Source organism: Phycomyces blakesleeanus, assembly GCF_001638985.1.
Source record: "Phycomyces blakesleeanus NRRL 1555(-) unplaced genomic scaffold PHYBLscaffold_29, whole genome shotgun sequence".
In the NCBI taxonomy this organism is placed as follows: Eukaryota; Fungi; Mucoromycota; class Mucoromycetes; order Mucorales; family Phycomycetaceae; genus Phycomyces; species Phycomyces blakesleeanus.
Window position 1 is genome coordinate 593,969 of NW_017265162.1, and position 21,247 is coordinate 615,215.

Here is a 21,247-nt window from a genome sequence, read left to right on the forward strand (position 1 = left end):
ATATTCTAGATAACTGTTACTGCCTTTATCTAATGACTATTAGTATTCTTACTTTTTGGTTCATTTATTTGATACCAAAATATTTGTACCTTTTCATCAAATGGTAATATCAATATGTATACACATATCTGTACACAGACACTCATGTACACATGCTTAAAAAAGATATATATATATATATATATAAAGTCAAAGAGAGAGAGAGAGAGTGTGTGTGTGTGTGCGTGTGTGTGAGAGAGAGAAGTGCCCGCATTCAATTTTTTTTTATTATTATTTTTAGAATGTAAATCAGTTGCAGGATCAAGTCTAACTGGGCACATTAATGTGTATGTTTTATATCTTATATAGATATTGTACCAAACTGCCTACATGTATGCCAAGCCGTGCTAAGAAATAAAAGCAGACAGACCGACATACCGATAGGCAAATAGTCACCCAAGTAAAGAAGGATGAAAGGAAGGAGAAAAAGGATGTTCTCCGATAAGAAATCCCACAAAATTGTCATTAAATCTGTACATTAGCATAAAAATAACTATCAGAAGGCAAAGACATGTACGCATGCACAGTGTGAGAGAGAGAGAGAAAGACAGATAGTTAATTTGTAATATTTTTGTACATCTATATGTATATATAATATGGAATTACCTTTGACTCTTTGAATTTAGTATTAAATATCTATATATTGAATGAATAGTACTGACAATATGATTTGGTTAGATCCACTCGAAGATAGCTGTACATTTGGACTGAATTCCCCCTTTTTTTTCAAAAAATAATAATAACAACTTATACAAGCCCATACTATGTTATCTGATCTTTACCGACAAAAACCAATACTTGGAATTTGCATTTGACATTATACTAAGTTGTATTCTTGTCCAAACCTTCCCTCCCTCCTCCCCTTTAATCCTTAATTATTAATAGTCAAGTTAATACAAAGAGTTGTAAAATATCAAGAGTATCACACAAACGAATATCTACTATATATATATATATATTGACCTATTTGTATTTCAGTTTATTAAAATATGCTACAAGTAGGACAAAAATAAAGAATATTAGACTTTTTTCTTCTTTTTATATAGTTCTCTCATCATTCTTTTAGAACTTACCGTGTTTTCGATTGATGCTCGACTCTATTTATCAACCTTTAAACAGGCAGACATAAAAACAAACAAACGACTAAATAGAGAGTGTGAAATCTAGAATGAGCTACAGCAGATGCTTCTGAAACCAGTTTATTCTTTTTTGTACATATTTCTTTACCAATCATAAACATAGTCTACTACTGGTCTAATAACTATTAAGGAGAAACACTAAATAATACAGCGAAAGAGAGAAGAAGAAGAGAAGGAGAAGGAGGAGAAGGAGGAGAATCTTGTGTTCATTTTTGGGGTTTACAAAACACAAACAAAACCAAAAAAAAAAAAAATTACAAGCAGACAAAGATGGTGAAATATATAAAGTATATTAGTGAATTTTGACTTCCACATTCACACATTAGAACCTTTCTTTTTTTTTTTTTTTGGTAACTGACTTTCTGCCCTGTTTTTTCTTGCCTATACTTTTGTGTGACGGCTTTAGTCTTATCCAGGACATGTTCATCCAAGCACATACATATAATTGTCAGAGTCCTCTTTAGTTATGCTCGAGTCATTTCCCGGTCGTGTTGTTGTTGCTGTTGTAATCCTACTCATAACTTTCTTGGCGATTACAGCACGATGGATCGTACTTTGGCCAGCCTATCATGACACATGGATGCTTACCCCAATTTCGGTTGGGCTGATTTTTATCTATTACAACTATTATCTCGCTTGCACAACCCATCCTGGCAAGATACCTGAAGGATGGGTAATAGACATACATGCAATACATTCTTATGTCATTCTATCCAAACCAACAAACCAACAAACCAATACATGTATATATGTTTCGTCGTCTGTCAATTAGGAACCACCCAAATCTCTATTCCCAGATTCAGAAGAACCAAAGCCTCGTTACTGCAAGTCATGCTCAACCTATAAACCTCCCAGAGCTCACCATTGTCGTCAATGCAACTCATGTGTACTGAGAATGGACCATCATTGTCCATGGATCAATAATTGCGTTGGTCATGCCAATTACGGTCACTTTATTCGCTTTGTAATCTCGGTTGATTTGACATGTGGTTATGCATTTTTATTATTTCTTCAACAATTACATCCCATCACTGCTCCTCGACGTAGTATTATGGTAAGTAAAACAAAATAATAATAAAAAAATCAGAGGGGTTCAAGTATATGATTTGAAGTATTGTTCTTACTGTATACCACATCTAAAATCCCATCTGTTGTATATGTATGTATTAGGAGCCAGAAAAGAGTGTATTACGTCAAGTGATGTTTGGTATAGACTTGTTATTATTGATTATTGTACTCTTGAGTGTGGGACTGTTGAGTATCTTTCACATCAATTCTGTGATCAAAGGACAGACAACAATTGAATCCTCTGAACGTAGTAGAGTCAAGAAACTCGTAAAACGAAGAAGCATTGAACCAGTAAGTCAAGATTTTATAGTGGCATCATTAATAATACTAAACGAAAAAAAATGCTATTGATTGGTTTATAAATACATAAAATAGGTCGAGTTTCCATATTCACTAGGAATCTACAGTAATGTTAGTCAAGTACTCGGTAAGAACCCTTTATTGTGGTTCTGGCCACAGTCTATAACTACAGATGGTCTTTCTTTTCCGGTTGTTCAGGGCACAGGTAATTTGTAATTTTATATATATATATATATATGAGTAGGTGGACACAGAGAAATATACATACACACATACACACACACACACACGAATATATAATAATCATAGCCATGATACCTAGATCCAAAATTACCTTTTTATTGGCCTCCTCGAGATCCAAACGACCCAAAATTAAAGATATTTTCAGAGGATGCTGAAATGGGTGCCCAAAGTGGGGCACCGTCTCTGATCCGCAGAGATTCAGAAGGATACCTGGTGAGAGAAATCACAGCCATGGATCGATGGTCAATGTTGGAAAGTCAATTCGAAGACAGTGGTGGTAATGGTGATTTTGGTGGATTTGGGCTGGCCAACGCAGATCAGAGTGTGGAATATGCTCAAATAAACCAAGCTTACTATGCAGACCAAACATACGATGGTATCTATCAAGCTCAAGTGAATGAAGATTTCCGCGAAGATGATTACTGTGATGGAGAGTATGATGAGATGGAAGATTATGAAGACGAAGCAGCGATGAACAAGGAAATGCCTGATATGACTGATGTACCTGGTGTGGATGAACTAAATGATGAGTTTGGTTACGATTCTGGCGGATACAGTGATTACGAGGAGGACTACTAAACAAAAAAGTCCCTTTGTAAACCTATTCCTTTCTTCTTATGTTATTTTAACACTTGATATTTTACTCTTATTAAAATGAAAAGAGAGAAAAGGATGTATTTTAACGTTAAAAGAATGGTAAAAATGATATATATAAAACAATATGTGATATTCAGAAAAGAATATGTCTATCTACATGTATCTACGCTTCAACCAATGTCAAGTAATTATTTGGGGCACAACCTTGTTCTGACCATCCACTGGCTTCTTCCCAGCGACGACTCAACCACCAACCATCCTCGTTTTTATCAATAATTCCCAACAGATCTCCCTTTGTAAATGAAATCTCATCTTCATCCTTTGCAGCATAATCAAATCGAGCAATTGCTAAGAGTTTATATATATATATATATAGAGTTTAATGCGGGACACTCCAGGCAAATCGATTCAAACAAATCTTTCTCTAATATTCTACTCTCTTTCTCTAAGCTTACCGTAATCAACAAATGTCAGTTCAGTACCCGTATTAGATGGACTCATGGATTCTGATCGCCAAGATTCTAGATCATTTCTGCTCTGGCCTGTGCTTGGACTCTGCTGCCGATTTGGATTCACATTCATATCCAAATCTGCCAGTGTGTTTCTGCTTGTTCCAAGTGGATTACCCGACCCAACACTCGAGAGAGTGGGAGCAGTGGATTTTCTGGACACAGGATCAAATAAGTCATCACTTGCAGATGACTCCATCGAACTTGTGGATCTACCGCTTTCATTACGCTGAAGGTGATTAATTTTAGTTGCACTAATAGCACTAGCAGTACCACTAGCAGCAGTAGTAGTAGTAGTAGTATTTTTAGTCGGTCGTTGACGAGGTGGGTAGCGTGAGGATGTAATACTGGCTCCTTTGGCAGAACCAATACTGGAAACCTTCTTTTGTTTTTCGAGTTGTTGCAGCATGTCTTCGAGTTCGTCATTGACTCTCGAACTAGATGACCGGGGCGAGTCATCAAAGTTTGCATCAACAGAAGGCATATCCAAAATTGGATCGACGGACGGTTCGGCGGAAGAGGTCATGGGTAGCGGAGAGCTGGTTACAAGATGATTATCATGGCATTCGTCTTTGGAAGCTTGAGCTATTGTCCGTGCTATCTCTCGATCGTGAGAGCTGTAGCTGTCACTACCATTGTCATTTTCAATGTCACTCTCTTGATACTCGTCACTGTCTTGGTCCTCGTCACTCTCCTCCCAATCATATATTTTCATATGAGCCAACATGGCCCGTGGAGCTTCCTGTGGTGGCTGTGACAGTTTTGATGGCTGTGATGATCGTATATTTTGTTTTATTTCTGGAGTTTTGTTTTTAAGGACTGATTTAGAAGGTCTAGGGTCTGGATCTCGGCGTGGTGTATGTTCTGTGGTCTGTTCGAATCTTTGTCTGGTTACATCTTGCTGCGGATTAGTATCTGTATCTGTATCTGTATCGGTATCCGTACCAGTACCAGTACCAGTACCAATAGTATGATTAGTATGGGCAGTAGTACCATCAGTAGTGGCAGTAGCTGCTGAAAAGCTGATGTAATCTATCATATTTGGGATTGTGCTGGTTGATCTATGGTCTTTGACAAATTGATCGAGTTCCTTATCAACATTAATATCAAGAACATTCTGACGTGAAATATCAAATGACTAAAAAAAAATTACATGAATTAGTTAGGTTATTAAAATAATCAATGAAACAAACAAAATAACCAACTGATAATAATAGTAATAGTAATGCTTCTATGTATATTTTTGTGTATGTGTATGGTCTTACTTCTTTTGTCTCACAATTTTCTAACAATAGTGTGTAATACTGTGCAAGGTTTTCCCTAAAGAATTCTATCCGTTCTTCTTCAAGTTGCTCGAATATCTTTATATATATATTTGTTAAAGAAGAGAAACCCGAATTATTAGTTTTCAACTATTGATATGTCTCGTTTTTCTAGTGATTTACCTCACAGCCAAATCGCCACTCGGTATTCCAGTTATTCACAGCTGTTTCAAGATGGGTCATGGAATCTTCGTGATCTTTATCTAAGAACATATATAAAAGAGTATAATGAGTTATATGATCAATAATTATGTTTGATATCCGTGATCAGTAAGCTTTAAAATTAAAAGATAAATAAATAAATATATGTATGTATATTACATAGGTTGTTGATCACAGTGTTTGACCTCATGTAATGAGATTTTCGTTCTTTGGCTGTACATTTCTGCAGTTCTTTATTGGCTCTTAAGCATTCGGAATTGTATCTCTCGCGAGTCTTGAACACCAAGATATATATACAAAGAAGAAGAAGAAGTATCTGTGAGACAACCCTCTCGATAGTAACATATAAGAGAAACAAAAAAAAGATATATTTTTCCCTCTTATTTCTCTTCTTCTTTGTATTTAAACCAACCTTTAATACTGACTGGACCTAAGATAAAATAAACCCCTCAAACGAACATAGATTATTTGGTTAGGTATTGTTAATTAAGGTATATATATACATTTACTTACATGTAATTGTCGGGCACTGAGGGACTTTTGAATAGTTGAATCTGTCTACAAGTATATACATATAAAATTTAGTGCAATATTCTTCTTTGTGTGTGTGTGTGTGTGTGCTAATGTGTGAGAATTATGCACAAAGATTACCTGTGCTTTAATGCTCTTTTGTCCTTGGATTAGGTTCGACAGTGGAAGTACAAGATTGGATCTTATTGCTTCAGACAACTGCAATTTATTTTCTGCTGTGCTTTCTAATCCCTGCTGAACGGCATCTATTATATCTCTAACACCTCCAGTTTCCTCATCAGGTACTCTGATATCTTGTGCCATTTGCATCATTCTCTGTCCGTATTCTTGTTCGATGGAAGCTCTTTATTTATATTGGCATAAAATATCAAACGTTATTAATCTTTTGGCTGGGTAATTTTTTCTGTTTTTTTTTTTGGCTTACCTTGCTTCATATATATGCTTCAGTAACTCGCAAGAATGCTTTGCATCTCGCATTCGGTTAGTCAGGACAGTAGTTCCGTTAATTTGGTCATTTTCCTATTTGATTTCAATAACAATAACAATAACAATAATAATGACAATTGATTATTATTTGCTCGTTAATTAGTTAATTAGCTAATTATTAATATATAAATATCTATCTATTTTACTTGCCCAAAAGTTATCTGCGAAATACAGTTGTCCTGGCATAGTAATAAAAAGAAAATTGTAAATTTATAAAGAGAGATTTTAATATTAAAGAAGTACTGAAAAAAAAACAGAAATAATAATAACAAGAAGAAGAAGAACAAGAAGGAGATGGTGATGATGAGCCAGTTGAATAAATAACCAAGGTAAAACAATATATATATATATGGAGCCAGGTTCGTCAGCTGAAGAGTGATTTTTTGTGATTTCTTAAAGGGCAAACCAAAAGCAAATTTATCCAAATTTTACCATATTAAGATCCATGTCAACAATGATATGATTTTTTTTCTTACCCTTTTGATATATGCGTGTGTGTGCGTGTGTGTACTTGTGCGGGAGCTCAATATAGATATGTCAGGTACACATGGCCAAAGCAACCAGCACATATTTGAATCATATCAACACACATACACATGCGTATGTATAATATATATATATAAGATTGAATAATATCTGACAGCGCCATGAGGTTAGCAAAAATCAATAAAGCTTTATATGAGGAAGATCTAGTTTTACAACTCCCCTTGTGCAAATTGAGGTTTTATTGGATACATCAATAAAAATAAAATAAAATAAAATAAAATAAATATACAGTGTATATACTATTTTGGAAATAGTATTATGGGCACTACTTTGATTATTCTCACAGATACAAGAAAGAGACATTATTTTTTGAATGTACGAAAAATAAGGACTGATATTTCTGAGAGATAAATAAAGAAATAAATATTATAGGCAGGCAGGCAAAGAAAAAGAAGAAAGAATTCAAATATGAGTTGTACATGTTTCAATCGACAATCAATCCTTCTTTGCCTTCTTTCTTTCTTTCCTTTTTACTTTCACATTTGTACCCGTGTCTTACAATCATACGTTACACTATCCACAAGAGAATTAAATCAAATAGACAAGTGCCTAAAGTTATATACGCACAAAAAATATATATAAATGTTTCTTACAGAATAAATGTTTCCACAGCAACAGAAACATAAATTTACAAAAACTTGTATATCTAATTTTACTTGGCAGCAAATTAATCTTTTCAAACTAGTGTATGAATTTATATATATATATATATCACCTACTTAATATTGTAATGAGCTTGGATAACACTGCAAATATAGATTATAAGTAGCTTATGTCTAATACCGAGAATTCTCTTTTGATATTTTGTTGAAACTGCAGTTGATTGGATCTTAATTAGCCTCACAAAGTGCTTTAGTCTATCTCATTATTTTACTTTATAAAAAGTTAAATATATATATAAAGAGTGAGAATAGGTGAAGATATTATAGGATCATTGAATACTAGACTCGGTTACACACTGTGCGGATACAGCGGGTGCAAGCTTCCTTTGTAGTTTTCTTTTCTTTTTTTCTTCCTTTCCTTTTTTTTCTCCCTCTCTAATTCTCTCCATCTCTCAATCTCTCTATATTTTCCTCTCTCTCTCTCTCTCTCCCTCTCTCTCTCTCTCTCGTTACTTCTTTTTGAAAAATACCAAGTCCAAATCCAAATCCAAATCCAAATTCAAACAAAATTAATAAATGATGTCCAGAGCACAGTTTCTTCCTCATCAACTCGGCTTCCGTAGCCCACCACCCAGTAGCCCTACCTTACCACTTCCTGACACCCCAACCGCCTCATCAAGTTTCAATCTTATGCACCGTATGAAACGGTCGCTATCATCAACCGGAGCTCGTCCCAGTATTCCAGCACCTCTTGGATCATTTAGTAAAAAGTTAGTAAATAAATAAATAAATAAATAAATAGATAGATAGATATTGCAAGAGAAACCAGTCGATTCACAATGTTTCTTATAACATGTTTCCTTTACCCTCCTCTATATGTATTTTGCTTAATGTACCTTGGATTCTAAATGACTATATAAACGCATAAATCTATAATTTTATCTAATTATATTATATAATTGATATAATTGATATAATTGTATTTTAGATCTGATTCAGAATCAAAGGTTTCAATATCCTCAAGACCAAATACTCTGACCAGTCTATCACAGCATAACGAAAGTCGACACCGATTAGATACCGACAGCATAGGGAGTCTCCAAAGTCTCGGTACACCAAGTCTCGGAAATATGGTTCAGGGCACCGGCTCGTCAAGCTCAACCCAAGGCTCGGCTAGTAGCCTCCGACTCTCCAGTCCATCTTTTCCTAGACGAAATTCATTTGACACTACAAATGGTATATATATATATATATATATCTAGATACTTTTGCATTAAAGCTAATATTATACATAAATAAATATATAAAATGGATATATAAATATATAGAATAATATAATATAATATAGTATAATATAATATAGATATATATACATATTATAGTGATTTGTGCTAATATTGACTGTGTGTAACTTAGGTTCAATAAAGCAAAAATATAACCAGAGAGCAATACAATCAAGAGCTAGTATGTCACCACGGCCTGTGGGTGAACTTTATCCACCAACAGCCTTACCAAAGAATCCTTCTGAAAAACCCACCTTATTGTGTATCCCAACCGCGCCAGCACCCGCAATGTACTGGTCACGGCCAATTACCTATGGTACACCCCCTAAGCCGGTCCGTGGCCACGCAAGTGTAGTTGTAGACGGTATAATGTACGTCTTTGGCGGATCAGACAGCCGTGGATGTATGCAAAACGTTTACATGCTGGAATTAGGTACGTACTACTTACTATTTTTGATTTAAAAACATTTGGGCTTGTTATTACTATTATTAAGCATGATATTTGCTGGTTTTGTCACCTCACCTCACCTCATTTCACCTCATTTTATCTCCTTTTTCTCTTATCTTTACCCTTCCTTCCCCACAGATACCTTTACTTGGACAAAGCCAATCGTGCACGGAGACAGACCTCCTCCCTGCAGAGCCCATTTTGCTGCAGTTGATGAAGAAGAAAAGAAGATCTATATGTTTGGAGGTGGCGATGGACCAACCTATTACAATCACCTCTATGTATTTGATACATGTAAGCTATTCTAAGTTTGATTAATAAATAGATATTATTATTATATTCAATTCATTTTGTGTTGCACCATAATGTACTTTACTGTACTGTGCTGTGCTGGGATGTGCTGGGATGTGCTGGGATGTGCTGTACTATACTGTACTGTATTATATTATGTTGTGCTGTTGATTTCTTATTTCTTATTTCTTGTTTATTTTTATATATTAAGTATCCATGTTGTGGACACAGCCGGAAGTAAAAGGACCGATACCTTCACCACGCCGAGCGCACACGACAGTGATATGGAACAAGACATTTTATTTGTTTGGCGGAGGAGACAGTGATCGTGCTCTGAATGATGTTCATGCCCTAGACCTGAACACCTTCACCTGGGCTACAATAGAAACCACGGGTCCAAAACCCATCGCAAAAGGCTACCAAACCGGAACCCTGGTGGGGAACATACTTGTGGTCTATGGTGGTAGTGATGGGCATGCGTGTTACGGAGATATCCACCTCCTTAATCTAGGTAAGCTCTTTTTTGTTCTCTATTTTTACTATTCAACTGTTTACTTGTTTATTTGTTTGATTTGATTTATTTTTGTTTGATTGATCGTCTTATTTTTTTAAAATTTTTGATGTAGAAACCATGGAGTGGAACGATGTCAAAATGAGTCATAATCCCAAGAGACTGTCCCATGCAACAGTGTGTATAGGATCCTTTTTGTTTATCATGGCAGGACACGATGGGCATTATTATTCCAATGATCTTTTATTACTCAATCTAAGTAAGTAAGATTGTGTTTTTTTTTTGTATATAAGCTACACTTGTGTACTTATTGATAATCAAATAATTAACAATTTTTTTGTCTTTTGTCTTTCGTGGATTAGTTTCAATGCACTGGGAAGTTCGCAAGGTCTATGGACAGACACCTTCCCCACGTGGCTACCATACCATGGTGTTTTACGATAGCAGGCTATTCGTATTCGGGGGGTTCGATGGGAAAACGTTTTACAATGACTTACACGTGCTTGATCTAAGCTCCTGGGCTTATCTCCCACAGATCACAAATTTTTCAATTGACATGTCTGATTAAAGAAGTTTTTTTTTTTTTTGGAATACTTGACCAAAAAAAAAAAAACAAAAATGTGAAATATTGATAGGACATTTTACATTTCTATTTTTCTTTTTTCCCATGTCTTTCCTTTGTTTTACTATATGTAATCGCCGACTGTTCTATATTTGCTTTCCGCACACGTATTCACATATCCGACTATTCTTGATTTAAATATATATTTAAGTACAGTCGATATTCGATTTAGTAATAAAGTTGGGAGTAGCCAAATTATATTACTATTACTAAATCGAATGGATGTTTCTTACTCCGAATATGTTTAGTAATATTTACAAGACCGATATAAGTGACTGCTGGTAAAAAGGCTAAAAAAGTATTACTAAATTGAATGTTGACTGCAATTTAAGCCATATATCGCCGATGCAAATATAAGAGTGCCGACAAAAGCACTGGCTTGCAGTTAAAATAAGAGTTAGAAACAGCAAATAATTTTTGGGTTTTAGTTTTCATACTTCTTTACAGACAAAATAAGTAAAAAGAAAAAGTAGGCCATACAATCGATACAGCTTATATATATATATATATATATGTATATATATAAGAAAAGTTATATATACAAGCTACTTTACATCCGTATTAATTAAGCAAAGAAAATATTTTACTGTAATGGTTGCTATTTCAAATCGACTTGAGTTTTTGTTTTTTCATTCTGCTTTACTTTCTTATATTTTTGATATGTCCAGAATGTCAACTTGAAGGATGTAGAATTAGTGTGTGAAAATAAAAGGTTCGCTATCTACGTCTTTATCTCCCAATGTTAAAGAAGAAAGAGAGAAAGCGAAAGAAAAGGTTAGATTCTATTCTATAATATATATATATATATATTTTCAATTTATTTTTGTATACATATATAAAATAAAATAAAATAAAAATAAAGTGAATGGGTAATTGACCCTAAAGAGGTTCTGTCTTTGCAAGTCACGATGGTTGCTTTCTCCTTTTCTTATACACCCCTTTGAATTGAATACTTCAATTATTAGTTTTTTTCTTGCTTTATTTAATACAGTGCCAAAAAAACCCCCCCAAAAAAAACAAAAGCAAAAGTAAAATAAAATAACTAACAGGAGACATAAGAAATATTATATAAAGCACACAAGCAAAAAAGAAGAAGCAAGAAAAGGAATAGAGAGGTGTTTTATTTCGTTTTAGTTTTAGTTTTGGTCTTGTTTTTTATGCTTTCTCTTTGGTTTAAATATTAATAAGAATATAATACCAAGCTTATTTAGTTAGTTAGTTTTTTTTTATTTTTGTTTTTTTTTCTCTTTCCTTCTTTCAAACGATGTTCACCTTTGAAAGCTTTCGTCGTACTAGCAGTTCACCCTCTGTTCCGACAAACAATGACAAAAACAACAATACGTCTGATGATTCAAATCGACCAAGTTTTTTACAGCGTATAGCTAGTACAGAAAATGTCAATCGTAACCAGCAATCTACACCCGGACGATCAAATCTTGGAAATGGTTCCAAGAATTCAACTTCTTCGACATTCTCGTCCATCTTGTCATCTTCATCATCAATACCCGTACCAGTAAACTCATGGGCCATGCTCACATTGTCACGCCTTCAAGACACAGAAGGCGAATTTGATGACATTGTTGACTTGCTGTTATCCCAGAACAAAGTAAGAGACATTGAGAAGCAACATTAGCACACGTACATATACACACACACACATACATACATACATACATGGATACACATGTATAAATAATAATACTAATAATAATAATAATTGGTTACATGTATGTATAAATATATATATATATAAAAGTACCAACAATCTGTATTGTTACTACCTGTCTCCCGCCCTTCACATCCTTTTATCATCATCGATCGAGAGTTTATTCATGATCATGTCCTTGTCTATCAAAACAGTGACATGTCTCAAGCAAACTCTCTTAGCGGTATCAGAGGTACCTTTCAAAAGTAAGCTGCAGTACTATAGATGCTGAGTCTCTTCTTCATTTGACAATATACACACTTACGTACGCTTATATACTTAAATACATATATTGTACACTATAGAGATAAATTTGTTGCTTTGGGTATTGTTCCACCAGGACGTCAATTGATCAACGATGGATCTGATGGTTCAAAGTAAGTAACATTTACAAACAAGACCAAAAAATAAATAAAACCAAATTAAACTAAATTAAATTAAATTAAATTAAATGAAATATATGTACATGTACATTTATATGTATGTAGACAAGGATTGGACAATTTCCGCCTCGATACCTCTTCTATTTCCCCTGATCAGCCCACATACCCTATTCTTGCAAGCCATGTGCAGATACCTATCAAAGACAAACATATAAACGTCATGCTGATCCAAAAGCCGATATCAAAGACAGATGTCATTGAGTGGGACAGCCGAGAAATTAACCAAGTCGAGCCTATTCTTTCAAACGGCTTGGCGAATGCACTTGCGGATGCGTAAGAAGTCTTTCTATTTCGTTCATTTAATTGATTTTCTCTCTCTCTTTTCAACGGCAACGATAAAGATAACAATTGAAGCTAATAAAGGAAAAGAATAGATTTGTAAAAAGATACCGCAAAAATATGCCGCGTACATTGGACCAAGCAAGCAATACTATTCTTGATTTCTTGGAAGATGTGAGATCTAGTTTGCTGCAGTCAGGTGTCAATCCTGATGAAATTGAAGATCTTCTGGATGAAGTTGAGACATATTTATGCAATGCATTATATGAATGGTAAACATATCCTTAATATCCTTATCTGCTTGGTTTTCTTATGCTGAGCTACTTAGTTTGTTTCCTCCTCCAGGTGGAGATGAGTCTATGGCCGATGAAGCTTTGGAATCACGTATTGCTGCTCTCAACTTGCTTGATCTCAATTTGGAACATCTAGGTGTCCTGGTCAGCAATGAATCAGAAATCGAAAGCATTGATGCAGTTGTCAAAACAGCAGGTATCCAATTGCAAAAGTTGAATTCGATCCTGGGAGCAAAAGAGAAAATGGATGCTTTGGTCATGACACATCATATTATAGTCAGTAAGTACAATTCAAATAAAAAGACCTTCTTTTTCCTTCCTTCCTTCCTTTTTGTCTTACATATACATACACATGTTCCATTATGCTTACAATCAATAAAATACAATACAATATATACAATATATATGCATATATATATAAACATATATAAAGGTGCAATGGAGAGCTTTGCAGAAAAATACAAACAAACAAAACTTGATTCTATCGATTCTGGAACAAATAAGGAATTCCGACAGACCAATACCACTTCTTTGACACCAACACCAACTCTTACTCCTACTCTTACTCCTACTCCTTCTACTGCCCAACCTGATGAAGATGACACTTTAGTGGACGCAGACGACGATGACGATCCCAAAGAAGATCATAACGGTGATAGTGGTGATAAGGAAGAAAATGTACAAGAAACTACAAAATTAAAGGAGGATCAGCCAGTAATAGTGACTGTGCCACCAACGCCGTCACCTCAACCTCAACCGCAACCACCAAAAAAAGCGGAGGCAGCAGCAGTAGAAACAGGAACAGAAAACAAAGTCAAGGAGAACGAGGATGAGACAAAAGAAAAGCCAAATTCAGACAACCAAAACCTTCACTCCGCAAGTGCAGATGTTCTCCTTCCTTTGCTGATCTTTACAATCGTCAAATCAAATCCAACAAATTTCCTTTCTAACCTTAGGTTTATTCAACGTTATCGACGCCAATCCCATATAACAGGGCAGGCAAGCTATTGTCTCACCAATATGGTAATCTTGTCTACACATCTCTTATAACAGCAATAACAACAGCACCAATACCACCTTCCCTCCTCCTTCTCCTAACCAACTTTATTTAACAATTGATTTGCGTAACTTATTGATATTTGTAGATGGCAGCCGTGTCTTTTTTGGAGACAACGAATCTAGTTGGCCTGGGACTCTCTGCTGACCGCGTTTACAGGTAAAATAATAATACATTTAATTAATTAAATAAATAAATGAAAATAAGGAAATACTTTATATAGACATATTCTGGGGTAGAGGGTTAGAGGATGGTGTATGATAAAGTGGTCTGGGCCTTTGTTTACAGAATATATACATATAAGAAAAAGAAAAAAAAAAAGGGGGGGGGGAAAGAAGGAGGAAGAGGAAGATGAGGAGGGAAGGTTTTATTTTATTATTATTATTTGTATTATTGATGGCTGATGTTGTTAGTGCAGCTCCTAAGCAAGTATTTTATTGATTGATATTATTTAATGTTATTCTAGCCATGTTACTGATCTCAATGGCTCTGGAGACTCCTCCATATCTGCGGCTTCTCATGCGCGTTCAGCCGCATCAGCAGGTGGACTTAAAATTATGTCTGATGTGGTCGACAGCTCTTATCGAGTTTTGGATGGAATTGGACGCCTGTGGCAAAGAACCACAGACAGTGAAAGTGCAACTAATTCAAAACTACTCAAACCACCACTACTATCATCATCAGCAAAAATATCTTCTTCCTCTTATTCTTCTCCTTCAACATCATCATCAACAACAACAGCAGCATCGTCAGTATTAGCATCAGCATCAGCATCAGAATCAGCATCGGCGTTGGCGTTGGCGTTGGCGCCGGCTTCGGCATCAGCATCAGCATCAGCGTCAGCGTCGGTATCGGCATCGGCGCCGGCGCCGGCATCAGGGCCTGCAACGGGGTTTTCTGCAACATCCGGTAGGCCTGGAACCAACAAGTCTGGAATTTTGGGTACTTCTGCCAGCATGATGGAGGAAATGGTCGGCAGGGTGCGTCAGGTTAGCGATGGGTCCGAAAAGAAGCAGCCGCTGAGTGAACTCAAGGACATGGCACACGGGGCTCCAAATTCTAGAAAACAAAGCATGAGTAGCTCAAGTCATCAGACCAATAGTGCAGGTGGGGCAGGATGGGAGAATGCAGTGCCTAGTTTTATGGAAAGCCGGGTGGGTACATTTAAGGTAAGAGGAAGAGGAAGAGAAAGAGATACATTTATTCTGATCTTTTTTTTTGGAGTATAAATGATTGAATGATTGAGTGACTCATTGAATGACTGGTTTTGGTTTGCTTGGTCTTTCACATAGCCTACAACAAGATCAGAGGCTATTCAGGCCCTTCTGCAGGCACCGTCTCATTTTATCCAATCTGTCACCCCAAAGCCAACCTCGTCATCATCATCTAGTTCCAGATCGAAAGAAGGACCCCTAAAGAAGTTCCTCGAGGTTAAGTCTGTGGATGACCTTAAGATAGGTGAAGTAGCCGAACTCTTGGCTGATTATAAACGATTGGCTGCCATATTAAAGCAGGCAAATTATTCTTAAAATTCCATTTAGTATATTACATAAATTAAATTAAAATAAAATAAAATAAAATAAAATAAAATAATATGATTATGATTATGATGATTATAATGATGACAATATTAATATCAAAAAAATAATAAAATAAAAATCACATCTCACAAAATGTAACATGAAGTGCAGAATTTCAAAAAAATAAAATCCAGAATTTGATAATTTTATGTATTCTTGTCGTGTTTTATTATTATTTTTTTATTTTTTAAAAATAAACCACAAGACAAGACAAGAGAAAAGGGGATCGAGACCTTTTTTTTTTTTTTTTTTTTAAGATATTTCTTTATTTGGTATTTGTAACATTCAGCATTGTGGGAGTCGAGACTTTCTTTTTCTTTTATAATCTACATTTTGATGTTCATTTTTTGATGCTGCTGTCCTTGTTCATTATTAACATTTTTCATACTTGTTTTTTTTTTAAAAAAATAAAATAAAAGATTCTATTTACTATTCACCAACAAATTTCAGGAGCAAATTGAAGTATAGAATCAGAATTAGGATCAAAAAACATAAACATTGTAGAAAGAGAATGGGAATTTGTTATTCGTATTCTTCAAGAGAATAAAATTGTGAAATAACACGTATTCTCTTAAAAAATATAACGCCAAAAAGGGCAAAATAAAAGCTCTTTTTGTTATTATTTTTGGTATTAAAAATCATGCCAAAATGTACTGGATTCATAATCGTCTAAATTCAATATTTGAAAGTAAAGATATAAATAATTAGCAAATATACACATGGCTTAATTTTACCTCATAAAGGTTAAAATTTAATAATAAGACTTTGGTTTCATTTCTAGACATTTTACATATTTTTGTATATATGTCAGATGACATTAGACAAGAAAGAAGATAATATACACGTAATTATCCATAAAAGATACCGCTAGGGAATAACTAATGTCAAGTATATAACCTATCTATTTTATACAAGAACCCGCTAGTAGTTTCTGCTGCTACCACTCTAGGTTAGTAATTCAGATATTATTAAATCCAATGAAAATGACAAAGATTATGATTTCTATTCTACGTATCAGATCTCAAGCATTTAGTCTGACAAGGCTCTGGGAAATGTTACATACATACGCTTAGCAGAATTATCAGGCAACATTAACTTCTTTTATTATTAATAATAATTATTTTAAATAAATTATATACAAGTAACACTTCATCACATTCACTTCCAAGAAGCGCAGAAACCAAAATAAGCAAGGGAAAAGAAGTGAAAGACCACAATATTATCTAAAGCAGTCCAGCCATCTTTTAGATTTACTGATTTGAATCTTATCTATCATACATATATTTAAATACCAATAATGATATGTGTGAGACAAATAAAGCACACGCCCATTACAAACCAACTGTTCAGTATTTGATGATTTTTATCTATTTTTTTTTTGGTTAATAAAAACAGGTGCTTGTAGACAATTTTCTCTTTCTTTAAAAAACTTTTAAGCATAAATAAATATAATATATCTGTATAAAACAGCAAGGTAACACATGGATTAAGGTGTGGGACGGTACAGGTTGTGTAAGGGCATTTTTGATGGCATACAGGCCTTTTTGTCAATTGTTGGAGTGAGGCCAAAAGACAATACTTCTTTAAGACCATTAAGCAACATTGAATATATTTTACCTAATGTGGCCAAGGGTATTCTGAGGTGTGTCAAATATGCACAATCTGATAGATCAAAATAAAAAATAACAATTTAACAATAAAGTCCATATCCAGTGTCTTTAGTCTTTAATGCCTGGTGCCTGGTGTTTGATGTGTGAATATGTAATTGTGTAAATGGGCGGTTGAATGCAAGATATTGTTATATGTACATTGTTTTAACATATGCACGGCTATTTAGTGTTGGATCAGCGCAAGTTATCAAACCCAAATGATAACAGTTATCATTATCATTATCACCATAGCTATCATTACAACCATCATTATTTCTACTTTGCTGTAATACAAGATATGTATGATCTTTTTCGTATAAATAAAAATAAAATAAAATAGACCTGGACCTTGTAATCAAATAGAACAGATCTGCCATTAAAGTGATGGGCGGGGTACATTATACCCCTCCTCCCTCCCCTCGAGACAATTACAAAAAAACATCATCCAGATCGTTCAATGAGGTGACTTTTTGGATAGCGCAGTCTTATCTACACACTGCACACATCTTACTATATACATTAGACTATCAACACGTTTAAAAATCTCTCTTATTCTTTACTTGGTCCAGAATATAAACTATTATTAATAATGCTTTTTATTACTATTCTGTGTATTTCAATATCATTATTTGTCTTTGTCTCTAAAGAAAGTTTATCCAATGATCAAATGCCATGATAGGGACAAGTCAAAATTTGTAACAAATAATAACATTGAAGACACCCTCAATTGTTGTATTATATTGTAGATCGTCACAGTAATTTTCCTAAAAAAAAAAAATTAAAAAATTAAAAAATTAAAAAATTATAAAATTATAAAATTATAAAATAAAAATAAATAAATTCTGAGACTATATTATTCTTCTACAGGTCTTGTCCAATTTGGCAAGCTACTTTATATTTCTTTTTAGTTTTTGTTTGTTTTAATTCCTTCTTCTTTTTTATCTCTTTCTCTCATACACACTTTCTCTCTCTCTCTCTCTCTCTCTCTTAATTAATTAATTAATTAATTCACTAATTATATATATATATTTATACATACATATATACATACATATACATATACATATACATATACATATACATATAAATATATAAATATACTTGTTTATTCATTAATTCTAATACTAAAGCCTGTTGTGCAACTTCATTCATAATTCTTAATTAATGGAACTCTCATGCCCTTCGACATTCTCGAATCAAATGTTCTTCCAAGACCACGATCGAGACACAGCAATTGTCGCACCCATCATGAAGAAGCTTGTGGATGGCGTATTACAGAACGCAGTCGACGATGTACCAGACGGAAGCGATCCCGACGATGATTCACCATTCGAACGTACATTGTGTGCTGCATGGGACACATGTTCTGTATTAGACTATGCTCGGGTCATGGCCACAGCCCAATCTCATCGTTTATTACTCAAAGTAAGAAAACAACAACAACAAACAACAAAGACAGAAAAAAAAGTTTTTTTTTTTTTTTTTTTTTTTTTTTTTACATATACATATATATTTATATATATTTATGTGAGAATTTGTGCTTAAATTTAAATATGTCCATGTCTATGTATGTGCGTATATTTCATTAGATTGTCACTGTCACAAAGAGACCTCGTACACGGGAACTGGCAATGGGAGCTCTTGCTAACCTTGCCTGCCACTGGGACGCTGGAATAGGCCCAATGATGCTCGACGATATGGACGTCTTAAAGCTTTGTCGATCTGTTTTGTGGCATGAGAACGATGCACGCGTATTATTAGAGACGTCTCGGTAAATTTATAATTATATATATATATTCAATATTTGAAGAAGAATCTAATCCAAAAAAATTATGTAATTACTATTATTATTTTTAAAAAAAAAAACATACATACATACATCATTATTCAGGCTTCTCAACACCTTTCTGTCCTGCTCGATCGATACTAGCCACCAGACGATTGTAGAACACGATCACCTGACAGAGTTCCTCACACCTGTATCAATGGCACCATCTGTATTTCATCAGTATACTTCGATTATCTGTAACACTCTCTTTTCAGAGCTTTTGCTGACTAGTCTGGAACTCATGACTCGTATCGTAGTCTACACAAACGCAATCACTCACAGTCTAGCTCGGCGCAGACAAAGAATGCTCGAAGGCGAGGCAGAAGAGGAAGAACAAGAGGTCTTTTTTGACAAGGCAGACACACTTGCCTTGGTCAAATGGGGCGCAGAGCGTCTTGAGGAAGAAGGTCATGGAGTTGGAATCGGTATGGGCTTTAATCGGGGGATTGCTAAGAATGTCATGCATCTCCTGTGGGCTTTGATGGCTTACAATATGGTCAGCACAGCAGAGTGTGGTAAGGAAAACCAAAATAGAAAAATAAAGACAGGCAGATAGAGAGACAAAAAAAAAGTAGATATACAAACGCGCACAATTAGTTTATTTAGATATATATATATATGTAAGAAGATCCTAGCTTTATTAACATTAGACAATTAAACATTTCTTGTGTAGGCTCTGAAATGACCAATTGCTTGGGTCAATCGATGTCTCGCATAGTTTCATATATCCAGGAAGATGAGTATGAGAGTAGGAACGAAGACGAAGACATCCAAAGCTTAGCACACGCCCTCAATACAAAACTTTCGATGGCCAGCTGAACGATTGATCTTGTTTATCCTCAACTCTTTTGTACATAGTCCTATCTGTCTTTCTCCCCTTAACTATCTATTTCCCTTTTATCTCTTCTTACTTCTTTCTTTCTTTCTATTTTATTCTATCCTATCCTATCCTATCCTGTCCTGTCTTATTCTATTCTATTCTTCCTTTCATAAGTCAAAAGCATAGACATTGTATTTTGTGTTTGCTAGATAAGATCTGTTCCACAGATCAAACCCATCAAGAACATTTTATAAATAATAACAATATATATATATATATATATATATATATATTACTCTAAAGATTCGTTTTACAAAACAAAACAAAAAGAATGAAAGAAAAAGATTTTATATACAGACTTCATTTCACTGTTTCTCGATCTCTTTATCTCTCTACCTCTTTATCTTTATCTTTTGTTTTAGGGGGGTTTTACTGAGGAAGAGTACATTCTAGTGCAGTCGAATCTGGTCTACTGGTCAATTCATAGCCTCGTCTTTGCATATAATCTTGAAGTTGAGATCTGTTCAAGTGTACAACAGCTGCTCGTCTGGTGTCATTGACCATGGCACACACAAGACCCATGCCATGATTATCGTCATCGACTGTGAATTGCCGTGCTTGTCGGTTGTCACTCAAGAACTGTTCTAGTCGTTCATAACTCTCGGCAGGACTCATTCTGTGTTGAGTTGGGGCAGAGGTAAGTCCAGGCATGATAATAGTAAATATTTAATAATAATAGTAATAATAATGAAGAAAAAGAAGAAGAAGATAAATATGAGCAATTAAATAAATAAATAAATAAATAAATAGCCTTTGATATTATAAAGATTATATCACATGGCTGAATATGGAAAGGTTACAAATATTTGCATTAGACAGGTTGCATTGGGTGGA

The 21,247-nt window shown here is 34.6% G+C and overlaps 6 protein-coding genes across 6 annotated transcripts; 4 read left to right on the forward strand and 2 right to left on the reverse strand.

Annotated features, from left to right (window-relative positions):
• Positions 1-1,665: 1,665 nt before the first annotated feature.
• Positions 1,666-2,738, forward strand: PHYBLDRAFT_90636 (hypothetical protein; the record flags this gene model as incomplete). The annotated part of the gene is made up of 4 exons (XM_018443758.1): positions 1,666-1,851; positions 1,951-2,224; positions 2,356-2,537; positions 2,622-2,738. Coding segments are annotated over 4 exons (759 nt in total), but the record flags the coding sequence as incomplete, so codon positions are not given.
• Positions 2,739-2,873: 135 nt separating this feature from the next.
• On the forward strand, positions 2,874-3,502 carry PHYBLDRAFT_160426 (hypothetical protein). Its single transcript, XM_018434178.1, has one exon. It carries the CDS (start codon positions 2,946-2,948, stop codon positions 3,366-3,368), a length of 423 nt encoding a protein of 140 aa, XP_018285618.1. The 5' UTR covers positions 2,874-2,945; the 3' UTR covers positions 3,369-3,502.
• A 47-nt stretch (positions 3,503-3,549) lies between these two features.
• Positions 3,550-6,843, reverse strand: PHYBLDRAFT_174269 (hypothetical protein; the record flags this gene model as incomplete). The annotated part of the gene is made up of 11 exons (XM_018437218.1): positions 3,550-3,734; positions 3,842-4,822; positions 4,889-5,033; positions 5,161-5,256; positions 5,341-5,420; positions 5,539-5,653; positions 5,893-5,937; positions 6,031-6,253; positions 6,335-6,429; positions 6,543-6,575; positions 6,829-6,843. 11 exons carry the CDS (start codon positions 6,841-6,843, stop codon positions 3,550-3,552), a joined length of 2,013 nt encoding a protein of 670 aa, XP_018285619.1.
• A 2,141-nt stretch (positions 6,844-8,984) lies between these two features.
• Positions 8,985-10,738, forward strand: PHYBLDRAFT_160427 (hypothetical protein). The gene is made up of 5 exons (XM_018434179.1): positions 8,985-9,260; positions 9,414-9,569; positions 9,778-10,077; positions 10,193-10,336; positions 10,440-10,738. The coding sequence occupies exons 1-5, from the start codon at positions 9,116-9,118 to the stop codon at positions 10,643-10,645; spliced, it is 951 nt and encodes a 316-aa protein (XP_018285620.1). The 5' UTR covers positions 8,985-9,115; the 3' UTR covers positions 10,646-10,738.
• A 3,644-nt stretch (positions 10,739-14,382) lies between these two features.
• Positions 14,383-16,084, reverse strand: PHYBLDRAFT_160428 (hypothetical protein). Its single transcript, XM_018434180.1, has 4 exons — positions 15,769-16,084; positions 14,943-15,645; positions 14,565-14,635; positions 14,383-14,442 (listed from the first exon to the last, which is right to left on the reverse strand). Exon 2 carries the CDS (start codon positions 15,432-15,434, stop codon positions 15,180-15,182), a length of 255 nt encoding a protein of 84 aa, XP_018285621.1. The 5' UTR covers positions 15,435-15,645; positions 15,769-16,084; the 3' UTR covers positions 14,383-14,442; positions 14,565-14,635; positions 14,943-15,179.
• Positions 16,085-18,869: 2,785 nt separating this feature from the next.
• On the forward strand, positions 18,870-20,652 carry PHYBLDRAFT_79511 (hypothetical protein; the record flags this gene model as incomplete). Its single annotated transcript, XM_018443471.1, has 4 exons — positions 18,870-19,130; positions 19,295-19,476; positions 19,597-20,048; positions 20,207-20,652. The coding sequence occupies 4 exons, from the start codon at positions 18,870-18,872 to the stop codon at positions 20,350-20,352; spliced, it is 1,041 nt and encodes a 346-aa protein (XP_018285622.1). The 3' UTR covers positions 20,353-20,652.
• Positions 20,653-21,247: the final 595 nt, after the last annotated feature.

What these genes read in the sequence shown, in the direction of transcription:
- PHYBLDRAFT_160427 (XM_018434179.1), top strand. Translation starts at nt 9,116, where the DNA reads ATGTACTGGTCACGGCCAATTACCTATGGTACACCCCCTAAGCCGGTC. An exon ending in CGTTTACATGCTGGAATTAG is followed by an intron (nt 9,261 to 9,413) that starts GTACGTACTACT and finishes CCTTCCCCACAG; the next exon opens with ATACCTTTACTTGGACAAAG. An exon ending in TATCCACCTCCTTAATCTAG is followed by an intron (nt 10,078 to 10,192) that starts GTAAGCTCTTTT and finishes TTTTTGATGTAG; the next exon opens with AAACCATGGAGTGGAACGAT.
- PHYBLDRAFT_160426 (XM_018434178.1), top strand. Translation starts at nt 2,946, where the DNA reads ATGGGTGCCCAAAGTGGGGCACCGTCTCTGATCCGCAGAGATTCAGAA.
- PHYBLDRAFT_160428 (XM_018434180.1), bottom strand. Translation starts at nt 15,434, where the DNA reads ATGCTGGCAGAAGTACCCAAAATTCCAGACTTGTTGGTTCCAGGCCTA.